Source organism: Dermacentor variabilis, chromosome 6 (assembly GCF_050947875.1).
Source record: "Dermacentor variabilis isolate Ectoservices chromosome 6, ASM5094787v1, whole genome shotgun sequence".
NCBI classification, from domain to species: Eukaryota; Metazoa; Arthropoda; class Arachnida; order Ixodida; family Ixodidae; genus Dermacentor; species Dermacentor variabilis.
This window is the reverse complement of record NC_134573.1, coordinates 184,531,902-184,546,387: the sequence shown is the minus strand read 5'-3', so window position 1 is coordinate 184,546,387 and position 14,486 is coordinate 184,531,902. Positions and strand designations below refer to the sequence as shown.

Here is a 14,486-nt window from a genome sequence, read left to right as displayed (position 1 = left end):
GTCAGAAAAGAAAGGAAAGATAGCCGACAGAACAAAGGACAGGGAAAATCGGTTTACAAGAGCCGACATCGCGCGTGCTTGAAGCGACGCCCGCGCCCCCTGCAGCGAACGTGCCACGGTTGCCGAGGCGCAGCTCTTGGGCGTGCGTTGCGCAAATCCGGCGATGTGACAAAACCGTGCGCTTTCATTTTGCGCGGGCAACATAGGCGCGTCGCCGGGGTGATAAAAACCACTATGGCTAATGGGTTCCCGAGGCTACAGTTTCCGTCGGCGAACCTATACAGTTCCCGCAAGACGGTTTGCTTCAAGTAACTCGAATCCTCTCTTGGCGGCGTCTTTTAAGCGTGTGTGCGTCGTTCTGGAACCGTAGAAAAAAGAAAAAGTGGGCGAGTGTTGCGCCTCCAAGGTGCGCATTCTGTCTGCGAACAGCGTGTCACTTCGATTTTTCCTTGCCTGCAGCAGCAGCGACCAGCCCGCATCCTTCTGTGGCGCTCGAAAGACCGTCCGAAGAGGGCTACCGTTCGCTTCTCTTCCAGGGCTTTTTCCTGAATCGACTTCCTTTTCATTTTTATTTCATTCGCGCTCCTTCAAATGCCGTTACTTGCTTGAACGTATATACATCCCGTTGATCAGCACAATAGACGGGGCTGCGCAAACACACGGGCAAACCATTGGAGGTTTTACGACTCGGAACGTACTTATAGGCTTATTTCGCCAGAAAAAGTATTGCAGCTATTCCCGCTTCACTGCGAGTACCGGGATATGGGGGAAAAATCAGCGACGGGGCCACGAAATAAAATAACTAAATAAAAATAAACCAAAGAAACACATACACGCCGATATGCCTGGTTCTTGGAGAAGATAGTGCTTTTAACGGAGTCGTTTCCCGTCTAGGAAATTCGAAGCTGCCGCGGAAACGCCCAGCCACACTTCAGAGGAAAACCATCATTGTGTTTTATGGCCATCGGCAGCGGTTATTCTCTGCAATGCCCGGCGCTAGAAAAAAAAAAAAAAAGAGGGCAAACTGGGAAAGCGAAGGCAAACCCTGCTCAGTTTGCATTATCACGCCTCGCTGCCTTGGCCCTCGCCATAGCTGGGGTAATGGACACAGGGTGGCGCTATGAAGGAGCTGTTTGTTACTGTAAACAGCGCAATTTATCGCCCGATGCTGACGCAATTGGAATAGATGCAAGCGCACGCATCCCAACCGCCGTTATTCACTTATCTCTCTCCACGTGTTCCCTCGTTGTAAGCTCGGATTATTATTTCTCCTCTGTTTACCGATTGCGTTCATTCCGCATTCTACTGATAAATATAAAATGCCCGACAAAGCTGCACGCGACCCTTGTCAATGCTGCACAAGCGAGTATTGTTTACGAGACTTTGTTAGCCATAACGCTGCAAGGTCTTCCGCGGGTGACGCGAAGGAATATAGCCGTGAAGCATTAACCCTGCTTCAGCATTATTTTACGCGGACTATCCTTCTTGCTTCCCTGAAGTGGGCTTGTTTCGCTACATCGACAAGTGTCACGTCGCGTACATCGACAAGTGTGTAGCGTCATCTCGGAATGACCAACAGAACCGGGGTCCCACTTACGGGCTTGTATATTGAACTACAAGAAGGCAAAATAAAATCGTGAAGGCGCTGTGTTTTCTAGCATGACCATAAAGACATTAAACCACTCCACTCGCTAGCGTAAATTGCGCATGCATACGCATGCTCTCTGACGGCAGTAAATGTGGACAGGGTTGGCACATGATCATAGTGAGACGTAGAAACCTATCTCAACCTCTATACTAAAGTTATACTGCACGATCGCGGCGGCGTCATGCATGTATATACAGGGTGTCCCAGCTATCATGCACAGAAATTTAAAAAAAAAAAAACGCATTATCCTATGGGGACAAGGTCGACTGCGTGCTGTTTCTAATTACTGAAAATCACTGTTAGCAATAGTAAGCACCAGCCGCAATATCGTTTTAGGAACATGTTAGGTATGTCAACTGGTCCTATCCCTTTCGTTGTATCTAACCAAGTAATAGGTTGTGTACGCCAGAAGCGACTATGTCTATGTCTTCTCATTGTACAGTATATTCTATTGTTGTTACTGTTATAAAACACAAGTAGCCGTCACGACTATAGCTTGAATACATATCTCTCTTTTATTTTCCTTAAAATGATTAAAATAAAGAAACAGTTTACTCTTACCCAGAGACTGTTTGATGGCCCGTGCCCGCGGGATCTCGTGCCCGTGGGAGCGTAGTCACAGGATATTTTTTTTTCATATTTCGTGGACTTTCTCAACGTAAAACAGCAAGCAAAGGAAGCCACCACAACAATTTAATTCATTATAAAGCCGTGCAGAGAAGTACGACAAGAAAGGGGAGTGGGGGAATCATTACGGTACGAATATGTCAATACCTTTACACGATTGCCTTAGTGCTTTTTGCCGATTATGGAAGAATTACGCATGATCATATTGTTGCCAGCGCACTGAATCTAGGCCTGTCTGGGCACGCAAGACATGCTTGGAAATTTGCGCGGAGAATAATTAGCTTTGTAACCAGTCTGTAGCTAATATCAAATACTTGCATCAACTTTCGTGATCCGCTTGAAAAGTTTCAGATGGCAATCGCACTGTTGACCCTTAACTTGCGCTAGAACCAAAATTTTCACTGACACTTTAGACTACCAATGTCATCGTGCTTATGGCTTTTTATCAGCGCCAAACTACACAAAAACAGCGCGTTGCGCCGCTGTTTCTCGGTGCTCGCGCAGTGCATTCGTGGATGTTTTCCGAAGTGGTCTCGTGCTCGAAAGACTCCATTTTAAAGCCTTACGCCATACCCACATTGCAGCGAGCGCTTGGAAGCCCCAAGATGCTTTATTTTACGTTTCTTAATTGCATCCAGTCTGCCGTTTCATTGCTTTCATAGTTGCTTCAACTAATACTTCATCTCCCCGGGCCGTTATCTTAATGTTTCTCCATATACCTTATTCAGCCCGCCAGGGTCATTGCGAAAGTGACGGCATAAAGCAATCCACTTTCTTTTAACATCCTTCTCCCATTCAGAAAACATGCATAGAACTACTACACGGCCGCCCCGCCTGCTCAGCATAATAAAATACTATGTAACATGCTGTTGTCTGGCCGAGACAAAACTTGCACCGTAAAATAAATAACTTGGTATCCGCTGCTCCCAGTTAAAAAAAAAAGAGAGGTATGAACGAAACTAGAGAGAGACAAAGAGATAGATAGATAGATAGATAGAGAGAGAGAGAGAGAGAGAGAGAGAGAGAGAGAGAGAGAGAGAGAGAGAGGGGGGGGGAAGAGAGAGACAGGGGGGAATATAGGAAGGCAGGGATGTAAACCAGTCAAGAGTCTGGTTGGCTACCCTACGCTGGGAGAAGCGAGAAAGGGAGGAGAGAAAAAGAGAGAAGGAGTAGATGCGTGTTCAGACAGTACTAGAGTGGCTTTAAGTCACGAAAAAAACTAACTTGACGAATAAATGCTGCTGATTTCAATCGTAATTGCCTTCTGCAATTCTCATTCATATAAGTATGTCTCGCACATGCTGAAAAAACAAATGAAACAAAATCAAATTTCCTTACAGTAAACATTGAAAATATATTTCTTCACATTTTTTGGCTAAATGTGTTAAGCGCTGTTGGCAAGAATATTCAGTTATAATTTCGTACAGTAGCTGAGTGCGCTGAAGCAAGCAAAATGTAAGGGTGATGAGTAAACCTTTATGAGAAACTCCACAGCCAAATCCATTATGGAGGCTTTCAAGCCCGAGAAATGGTTCACATATAGATGGAGACATGCAATCACCAACAGTGGTCAGGATGAAGCGAAGCTTCAGACTGCATAGCCACTGTTACGAAAAAAGGACTTGCCTTAGTCTAGGCAATGAATACTTGCCTTGGCGATGTTTATATGCAAAGCTCACTCTCTCCAAAGGGGCGGGGAGCATAAGCGTGTACGAAAGAGGTGGCCAAGGTTAAGACTAAATGAAGTAACAGCACATGGGTCAGGTCTAACGGGATGAAAGGACGATTCGTCCGTTCGTTCTGTTTTTCATATACCATGCACTGTTACACCACTAAGTTATAACGTGTACAGAGAGAGAGAGTGAAAGCAAGGAGAGGTATAGGGAGGTCTCCCAGACGAGCGTCCGGTTTGCTACCCTACATGCGGAGTGAGGATGCGGAAAATAGAAAGAGGAAAAGAAAGCTGCAGCGATCGAGCACGGCGCGAGCACAGTAGAATGCACAGCTGCACTACAATCGGTCACTGAGGCCAGTGTTCCGCAACAACTGCATTAACGCACGAACACACTTTCTGCGCCATCGGCGGATGGTGCCAGGGTCCACGAATTTCTTTCATAAAATGTTGTAGGCTCTAGAACAGCATGCACCAAGCCGCCCAATTTAGCCTTGTTTTGCAGTTTTAGGGGAAGTCGATGTGTTCAAATGGAGGGATTAGTGATCAACGTGAGGGATGTGTGCTCTGTGCTGAGAATTTTCTAAGTAGGCCTGACGAAGTAAAGAATGGCAAATCATTGTAAGATGAGGTGACGTTAGCCCAGTGGGTCTACGTTTATTTCACAAAACAGGAAGTACGCTTTGGTTGGCTAAAGACTGAGAGACAAGAAATTCGTAGTATACAAAGGTATCTGGTGAAATGTATAAAGCGCGTATGGAAAAATCTTCGACCACAGCCAACTTTTTTTTTTGTCACCGGATCCAGTGAGGGTCGACGCTTGACAATGTATCAGGCACTTTATATATATATATATATATATATATATATATATATATATATATATATATATATATATATATATATATATATATATAGAGAGAGAGAGAGAGAGAGAGAGAGAAACTCAGAGAGAGAGAACGAGAAGAAAGGGGTTTACCCGAGGGGCCCAATTTTCATCAATCGTATCATGAGAAGCCAGCAAACAAAAGCACCAAGGACAACATAGGGAATAATACTTGGACTTACCAATTGAATTAAATTAATGATAAATTAATGGCAATGAAAGTGGATGAAAAAAACAACTTGCTCGTGGGGAACGATTCTACGTCTTCGCATTACGCCTGCGATGCTCTTACCAATTGAGCTACCGTGGCGCCGTTTCCCCATCCACTTTCTTGGGTATGTATGTGTTATTACTAGAATTACTTTATCATTTATTTAATCCAATTAGTAAATACAAGTGACTTCCCCTTCCTCTTTGTTGGCGTCTCAGGATACGGTATATATATATATATATATATATATATATATATATGTATATATATATATATTGTCACGTGGTGGTGACGTTGAATAACACAGTAGCAATACTGTGAACGACAAAAATAACACTTTTATTGGGCGAACCTGTGCCCACAAAACAGGCTACACTTATAGCACAATGATAGCGGCGAATACGCTCGGCGATCGTCGAAAATCTGATCAGCGGGTCAAGCGCGTCGGCTTTTATACAGCAGTCATCGAATGTTCCAGACTAATCGTTGGGACCCGCATGCCTTCTACAAAGTTCTACACCATTCGTGTCAAGCGATGAAATCAGATAACACAAGGTTCGGCGACAACAGACAGCGGATAGAAGCATCGATAACTTTCCAGAAACTTCGGATACATGCAGGCGCGTCCCGCGCTGTGCTATAACATTTCTTAGGCGGCGAAACATGTCGCCCGATAAAGACAAGTACACGCGTCAATATATATTCTGAATGCGTAAGCTGAATAACAACTATGCACGTGCATGCACCAACTAGCCCCGTCTGTTACATTACTGGTAGTTTCCAGCGCAATATTCAGTTTACGTGTTAAGAATATATACGTTCATAGTTGTTCTGAGCTGCATATACAGGGAAAGGCAAAAATAAAGCAATTCACAAGCGAACGGAAGCGCAATTGGGAAGGTGGGAGGCCTTCTAACCAATCTGAACACAACTCTTCCTACTTGGACAGAAACCTCGACCGGACATTCTAGTTACATCTTTCTGTGAGCGCTTGTGCATCCCTATGCACTAAGAACTAATGGGTTGTTTCACATACCACACTTGTCCCCTAAAGTGCAAGGCGAATGGCCAGGCAAGCGTCTCAAGCATCCATCCAAAAATATTTCTCTCTCTTCCTCTCAGAGGTCTAATGGCGGGGTACGGAGAGGGTCAGTAACAGGAAATAACTGAAATAGAGACGAATTGCGGTTGGATGAGAGCTGGCAACGCGTTTAAGAAGTGTTGTAACGGGCATACAAAACACGGCAGTGGCCTGGAAACGCTGGCTGTGTATGCGAGAAACACACCGTGAAGTCGATGCGCGTTTCACGTGAGCCGAAGATAAAGAAGATGCAGAAGGGGAACGCCCCCTGAAGAGGCGCAGCTGTGTAAACGAGATCACATGCAGCAAAAGAACACACAGCATCCCGGCCGAGAACGCCAAGACATAGCGGGAATTGGCAAAAGTGTAGCCAAGTTTGGCGCAATGGCTGGACTGGCTTTCGATCGGGTATTAAAAATGCATCAGTCGTTCGAAACAATAGCAGCTGTTTCGTGCAATACAAGCAAGGAAAAAAAGAGGGACGGAAAACTCGATCTGCGGTGCCCCGTTATTCTGAGCGGCGCCTTTTGATTCTCGCACTTTCTCTCCTGCAGGGAGTTCCGTCTTGCTCCGAACAAAAAGGGCACTTGGGTCCCTACTGGCGCGCTTTTCTTTCAGCCTTCTGTCTTTCTTTCGTTTCATATCGCTGACTTCAAATTGACAACAGTCGGTGCAAACTGTTTTTTTATATATCTATAAAAATTTGTAAGGCAGTACTAAGGCAGCAAAAGGACGACAGTGTGACAAGTTTGCACGCGGGAACAAGACGTCAGTGAGAGGCTGATGTGTTTCTCACTATGATACATAGAAGGTGAAAGCATACATTTAGGGAATTCGGTCTACATTGTGCGTCATGTCAGGATCAACGGAGGCGTATAGCCGTTTTATAGGAGCAGCCTTCAGAAGTTGATGTATGACTCAAGGTCTTTCCATCTGAGAGAACATGGACTCATTGACAGCTAATGTATGGCTTTTCCAGACGGTGGCCTCGTCCCTTTTGCCTCGTATAAAGAAATACGACCTTCGAAAAAAATAAGTGGAATTGCTTTTGAGCCTTTGCTATACGGCAGTTTAATTTTTGCCTTGCGCCCTCAGCAGCCTCCTTTCAATCCGTTGTTTCCTAAGGTGCGCAAACAAGTTTCACTCGAACAGCGCCCAAGACTGGTAAGTGCACTTGAGCATGGGTAAAGGAGAAAAATGGACTCCTTGTTTTATTTGCTCTAGGTGTCTCCGTACCAAAGGCATTTCTAGTGAGAGGGCATACATCCGGTTTAAAAAAAGGGCCAACTTAGGCAGAATTTCAACTTGTCCAGTTAGAACTACCATAAGTATACTATCGTTATTAATATCCGTATAATTTGGTCGCTAGTAAATAAGTGAATAGTTTAAATAAATCATTAAAACGATTTGTGCTTTGCCTTTGCCTGTTAGGCACGACTGATTGAAAGGCATCTCCCCATAACACTTTGGAGTTCTCTAAGGGATCTGTTACATACAAAGCCGAGCATTTCGAGTGGTCAATGACTGGCGGAAGCACATTAGCAGAAAGTTGGCGTACTAAGCAGTGATGCATCAGCTACAAAGTACGCTGGGCGGACAATGTTACTAGCAGAGGAAACAGCTGTCGCTAGATGATTTGTAAAGCTAATAAACCAAAGCTGGTTTTCCTTATGTGGCCGGACCATGCGACTGGACTGTGTTGACGTTAGTGAATTTGTGTGACTGGACTTTAAGCACGTGTGTTCCTGAGTTGACTTTTTTTCAAGTGATTTTTTTTTCGTATACGTGGCCTCCTTTATTTAGGAATTTCTGTGCGAAAGGAATACTCGGCGCCAATTAAAGGCGACAACAATTCCTGAGCGAAGGCTGCTGACTTGTACTCGTTGCCTTCTGCCCGCAACAGACTGTGCGTGCCTTTAGATGGCCCGTATTTCATAGCATTCGCAAGACACCAGTATAATTGCATTTAACTCTATTCCATTATTGCTCATAATTTGTCAATATTTCCCCTTTGTAGTAAATGTTACTATAACTATTCGTATCAGTGAAGACTTGACTGGCTGGAAAAGACGTCGGCCCAGTCGAGGTCCAGTCGACTATCTAAAAAGTGGAATACACTGTCTCATAGTTGTACTTTGCTTAAGCGCTTCACCAATTGTGATGACTTACCTTTAAAAATGAAGAGGTACAATTATTAGGGTATAGGACTTTCGAGAGCATTCATGAATTGGTTTACGACATGTGAGGTTTCTGTACGTGTGACGAACTCCTATAGCTCGCAATTCAGTACAATTCCTACCCCTACTCGAGTCATGATAGACATCAACGACAAAAGAACAATAAGTCAGGAAAGGAAACTCTTTCACTTTAAGGGGTAAGATGCATTGTATAGTCGTTATAAAAAGCGAAACCGAAGATTTGTTAGTCATAAGGTTTAAAGGGTTCTTGCAAGGGACATAGCTTTGGTTCATCCAAATACATGAACATAACAAACAGTTATCATAGCGCAGCCCCTCCTATTTCTTGAATGAGCTCGTAATATTACAGATAAATCTAAAGAACGGGGTTAATACTTCATTCTGTACACGACAATACCAAATACATTTGCCTATTAGTTACTAATAAAAAATTTACCAGCACGAAAAGAAAAACTTGTAGTCATCTACGTCGATCACGTGGTGTTCGACGGAAAAACAAGTTTCATTGAAATTGTAAAAGCTACACCACCTCAATAGCTTTAAAAAGATAAGAAATAAGCACATCTCTTAGCAACAACAAAAACAATAGAGCGAAAAGGTGTGTCCATACGTGTCTTCTTTTGTCCCGTCTTTTAATCGCGCTACCGTACTCCCGTTGAAGTGAAAAGGAGGCATCGATTTCATCTCACCGACTGAGCATTTGTTCTGATGGAGCGTTAGAGACAAAACGCAGCCGTTTGGGCATTGAGTTATCGAATAGAGCGTAAGTTAACAGCTGCCTCTTGGATTCGCCACCTTTGATGTGGCAAACATGTCGAAGTTACCTGTCGCCTCGCACTGCTCAAATACGAGGTTAGTGACCACGAGCCGCATTTTCAGTCATGATGTGAATGCGCATGACGCAAAACCTCCAGGTGGGGGGATCAAAGGACGTTTCCGAATTCACATGTAAGATGAATCAATACTCAACTGCAGTGAAAACTCCTATTTCCTTTATCCGTTTAGATCGAAAGAACTGTCAATGTTATGCTGATCAATGATGGAATGTGTATTTCGTGGAAAAGTAAAATACGCGTGTCTATTCCCATGGAGTTTATAAAATTACTTCTGAATTTACTTTTGTTTCGAAAGGGAGGAAGGACCCACCGTGTGTTGAAACCCTTCAGTCTGTGGTTGGCATCGGTACATATATAACCTTAATTCTTTGTTCACATTTTGTGTCAGACCAGATTTCACTCACAGAAAGAAGGTGCAGTAAGTAAAACAAATTTTTGAATTGCAGCTGGCAGCGACATGGCATGGCACTTTTCCTCTCGGTTCATTCTAGGCAGAAAAGAGCAGCGCCGGTTGAAGTGTGTGCATTCTGTTCGCAAGAAAACGGTCGTCTGCGCAGACGTGCCCCCGCCGTTTGCACGAGGGCACGTCTGACAGTGTTTAGCACTTCTGTAGCTGACTCATGGAGACGCAGTGCTTTCATTACAATTTTTTTCGAACTTGCGCGCAGCCAATGGGTCGACGTTATATTCTCTGGGCATTGTATTGCGAAATGTTTAATTTCAAACGCAGAAGCTAGTGAGATGGCGCGACCTTTCGGTGGGGGGTGACGTTAAGGACAAGTTATTGAATATCACCGAGCTGCTTATACACTGGCCGAAGCTCGCCTCTCACAACAGTGCAAGGAGGAATTGAATATTTTTTTTTAAAGGAAAGCTTATTGAAGACCGTAGAGGTGTAGAAAATTTATAGGACTTCAACACGTAGTTTTGTAAGGACCTGCTTACAGGCATACAAAACACTTCGCCGACTAAAGAACACATAGCAAAAACAAATTGAAATGGGAAAAACATAGTTATTCATTAGGAATAATTTAGAGTAATCGATTTGAAGTACATCTGCTGGCGGCGAGCCTGAGCAATACTTCAAATAAAAAGAAAGACTGTAAATAATTAAAGTTGAATAACAAAAGGTCGTAGCTATTTATAATTCCCACACATGAAACACTGATAGGAATTATGGTCGAATGGTAGAAGTACACTAACACGCTTATGCAATATAGTGAGCGCTAATACATTGAACACACAACCAACAATTCATTACTTGTGCAACAGTTAATAGCTTAGCATACTCAAACTTTCTTTTGAAGCTCATTCAACAACTCTGTTTACACTAATACCGTATATACTCGACTAAGGTCTGCCCTAGTGTAAAGGCCGCACCCCAACTTTGGAAGGCAATATTTTGGGGAAAAAATTCAAAACGTCCCACCAGAAGGCGATCAAGTTTCGCTGCCGCTAGATGACGCCAGCTGCTTTTCCGTCGACGCCACTCGGGCCGGCGCCACCACGTCAATGTTTCTTTCTGTGGAGCGACGTCTCGGCTGTGTTGGCAGTGTTTCCAGTCAGATCGGTGGCATTTCGCCTCTAGAGAAGGAAGCCGCGTTTAGGTCAGTAAAACAACATGATAAAAACGTTTATAAAATGTGATTTTCGGCTCTCCCACCAGTTGCGGAGACAGTACAAACTTCTCATGGGCCGTCATCGGCCTGATTCTTGTAAGGGCCGCGCCCAGCCAAAATTCTAAAAAAAAAAAAAATGTTCGGCCCTTACACGAGTGTATGAGGTACTCTTGACCTCTTCCACTTCTTTTCTATGTTTAAAATAATAAAGTAAAAACATACATGTGCCCCGTGTCGTTTCTACCCGTCGCATAGTAACAAGCCAAACATTAATCACAGGCAGCTCTAGTTCTGCACATCTACAGAGGGAAGTATATACGCACATTGGCCGTTGGATCCGTGGGGACGAATTGCATAAACATTTTCTGTTATTTTTCTGTTTGTCACGTGCGGTCAGAACAGCCGATTGTTACCGTAAATGGACATATTACAAACTAATTGGGGAAGCCCTGCATATATTTATATTCATTTCTTGTTGTTAAAGTCATCGTATTACATGTTATCACATAGAATACAAGCGTAGTGCAAATAATTGTATCTTAATGTCAATATAATGAGTATTAACTTTTTCGTATTGTGTGCCTTCTGGCATAGCTAACTTAAAGCTATCATGACGTGGAAAGTATTGCCGTCATCGAATGGATGTGGCGTCAGATCCAATAATTGCTCCCTGCCTGGCTGTCTATCATAGGCAAGTATTGCATTCCTGGCAGCCAATAAACTAACCAGCACTGTAAATTCAAATATTATTCGTCGAAAAGACAATGCTCCAAGTTCTGCGTCTTTCACTGAAGTAGCATTGACCGCTGTGTAGACAGGCGGCTGCTTGTTTTCCTAAAGTCGTTCTTCTACGCATTTTTTTTTGTCAGAACATTTATCTACCGTTGTTTCTACCGGGTTTATCAAAATAAACGGCTTTGCTGTGCATTGTGAATGACAGTTTAATTACCTGCATGGATGTCACCTGCATGGATGTCACGAGAAAATAAGAGAAATAATTCAAGGTAAATATGAGAAGACTCACCGCTGGGCCATTCTGCCAGCTAAAGTGAGAAAATATAAACAGGAACAATGCTTTATATTTTAATGGCTCTGTTATTTAAGGAGTTGACTTCTACAGTTCCGGCTGCTGCTTCTACTCGTTCGCAGGTCGTCTCCACGGGCGAAACGCAGCAGTCATCGAACCAGTTGTGACGATGTGTCCGCGCACCAGCCCTCGACAGTTAGGCGTCTCGGGCAAACCACCGGAGTGAATTGCGGAGATCAAGTGACGCCTTCAGCTGCTCATCGGAGCGACCGCGCGGAAGAAATGCGCTCCGACGAGAGTTCCGGCCGGCGAAGCGCGCGTCGCGCATGCCGACCGTCATCCGCTTTCACCCGGACAGCGATCGGCTTGGCGCTTGTCGCCTCCCTGGTCGCGGCGACCGTCGCTTCCGCGGCAGTATTGTCCCCGCCGGACCTGAAGAAGTCGTCACCGCCGCAGCAGCTGCGCAACGTGCTGGCGTCGTATACGACGTTCAACGAGACGGTGAACTTCACGCATTTCGTGGTGGACGCAGGCACAGGGCGCGTCTACGTGGGCGCCACGAACTGGCTGTATCAGTTCAACGCATCCCTCGAGCTCGAGGCCTCGGTGCAGACGGGACCCGTCGAGGACAGCGTGCTTTGCTCACCCTCGGACTGCAGCGGTGTCGAAGCCGAACCGACGGACAACATAAACAAGGTAGTAGAAATCAGCTTTGCTGATACCCGCAGGAACGCATTGGCGATTGAAAATTTTACCGTCAGCTTGATTTAAGCATAGTGATACAGAGAAGCAATTCGTAATGGCAAATTTCTCCAGTAACATAAAAAATGTTATTGTTCCGGGAATGGGATATCCACGATCACCAGCTGGATGTAGCGTTGGCATTCATACCCGACATTTAACTAGGAGGCTAGCGGACTGCAGCATGAGGCCGAATTATTTTCAACCTGGGAGCGATGACAGAAAATGAAACATAAGCTAGATGAATTTTGGAAGCAGTCAGCGAGGAGTGGGCTTCGTGAAAACAATATTTCGATCTGACTAATTTCCAAAGTTACAACGAAAATTCTTATGATTTCACGGATTGAGGGGTTACGGTTTAATAAAAATGTAAAAGTTATTCTTGTTATTGTCTGTGCCATCACAGCTTCCAGTTTGTTCACGTCATACGCCATTTCCGGTTACAGTAATCCATTGCATAAGTGTTTCTCACAACCATAAGCAATAATTTCTTGATGGCCCTGGCCGGAATTACTTTTCCAGTTTTTTTGTACGTGTTCTCAGCATACAAAGCACGCGTGTATTACTAAAAACAATTTTTATTCACTACACGCGTACTGATTTAATGAACGTGGCAACTGCCTGGTGTGTTGTCCACCAACAGGTGCTGGTCATTGATTACAAAACACGCAAGCTGATCGCTTGCGGCAGCATCCACCAGGGCGCCTGCCGAAGGCATGACCTCGATGACATCACGCAGCAGGAGGCCCTCGTATCCGTACCCGTTGCGGCCAATGACCGAAACTCCTCCACGTATGCGTTCGTGGGGCCCGCGCACTACCACGGCGGTCGAGGCCCCATGCGAGTAATGTATGTGGCCACGACCAACAGTCGGCAGGGCCCGTACCGGGACATGGTGCCGTCCATCTGCAGCCGGAGCCTGGACGAACCCGGCGGCCGTCGGGGAGCTCTAGGGGGCTCGTCCGACCAGCCTTTGTTCGCCATCATAGAGCAGTCCTTCTCGGCTACGGCGCGCGTGGACATTGCAAACCACATCAAGGATTACTACCTCGTACACTACGTGTACGGCTTCCACACGGAGCACTTTGCCTACTTCGCTACTGTTCAGCGAAAGAGCCACCTGAGGTACGTGCGTGCGGCGCTGTTCGTTGCGGCACTTCGCGCGGGTGCCGTGCTCTTCGTCGTTGACGGGTGCGCGTGCACTGCGGATGCCGAGAAAATTGCGCGTTCCCGAAGCTATAATGTCGATAAGCCACTCTGTACAAGCCACCCCGTCGATAAAGAGCGACGGTGGCAATGTGGGCTTGTTGGCGTGGCATCGTAACGCATTCAAGTAGCGCAAGCAAAAACACGAACGCAACAAGGCACGCACAAACACACCGTGACCGTTCTAGCCTCGACAAAGACGAGTCTTCCCACCAATAAGTTGGCACTACACATTTTATCACTAAACCAGCGTAATATGACTCCTCTGCTGAAGATTGCATGAATGTAAAGACACATCATACTGAGTAATGCTGCGATGCGTTCGACTGGAACCTCATTGCCTGGAGTCCCCCCCTCCCCCCTCCCCCCAAAGATAGCTCTATTTGCCATGGCCGTGTTCAATTACCTAGAGGCCTTGCATGCATTGAGATACCGGCGACGAATATGTAAATTCGTTTTTCTCGTTGCACGCAGTCAACTTTTCTCATACATTATGGCGTTTGACCTTTGCGTTCTCTTTGAGCGATCACGGACCTTTTTAAGAGAAGAAGGATTACAACAAAAGGCACACACACACACACACACATACACGCGCGCACACACACGCACACGCACGCACACGCACGCACACACACGCACGCACGCACGCACGCACACTAAAGTGCGCTTAAAGCAGATATTTTGGCCGTTATCAACAATTTATTGAGGCTAAGTGTCAAGTGCTGTAATGCTTA

The 14,486-nt window shown here is 45.2% G+C and overlaps 1 protein-coding gene across 1 annotated transcript in view; it reads left to right on the top strand.

The window, feature by feature from the left end:
• LOC142585938 (plexin-B-like) overlaps window positions 1–14,486 on the top strand; it is a 547,589-nt gene that overhangs the window by 386,608 nt on the left and 146,495 nt on the right. Inside the window, exons 5-6 of the mRNA XM_075697062.1 lie at window positions 11,928–12,501; window positions 13,190–13,671. Of these exons, the coding sequence (XP_075553177.1) occupies window positions 12,088–12,501; window positions 13,190–13,671 (896 nt within the window). The 5' untranslated portion in view covers window positions 11,928–12,087. The remainder of the gene's footprint in view (window positions 1–11,927; window positions 12,502–13,189; window positions 13,672–14,486) is intronic.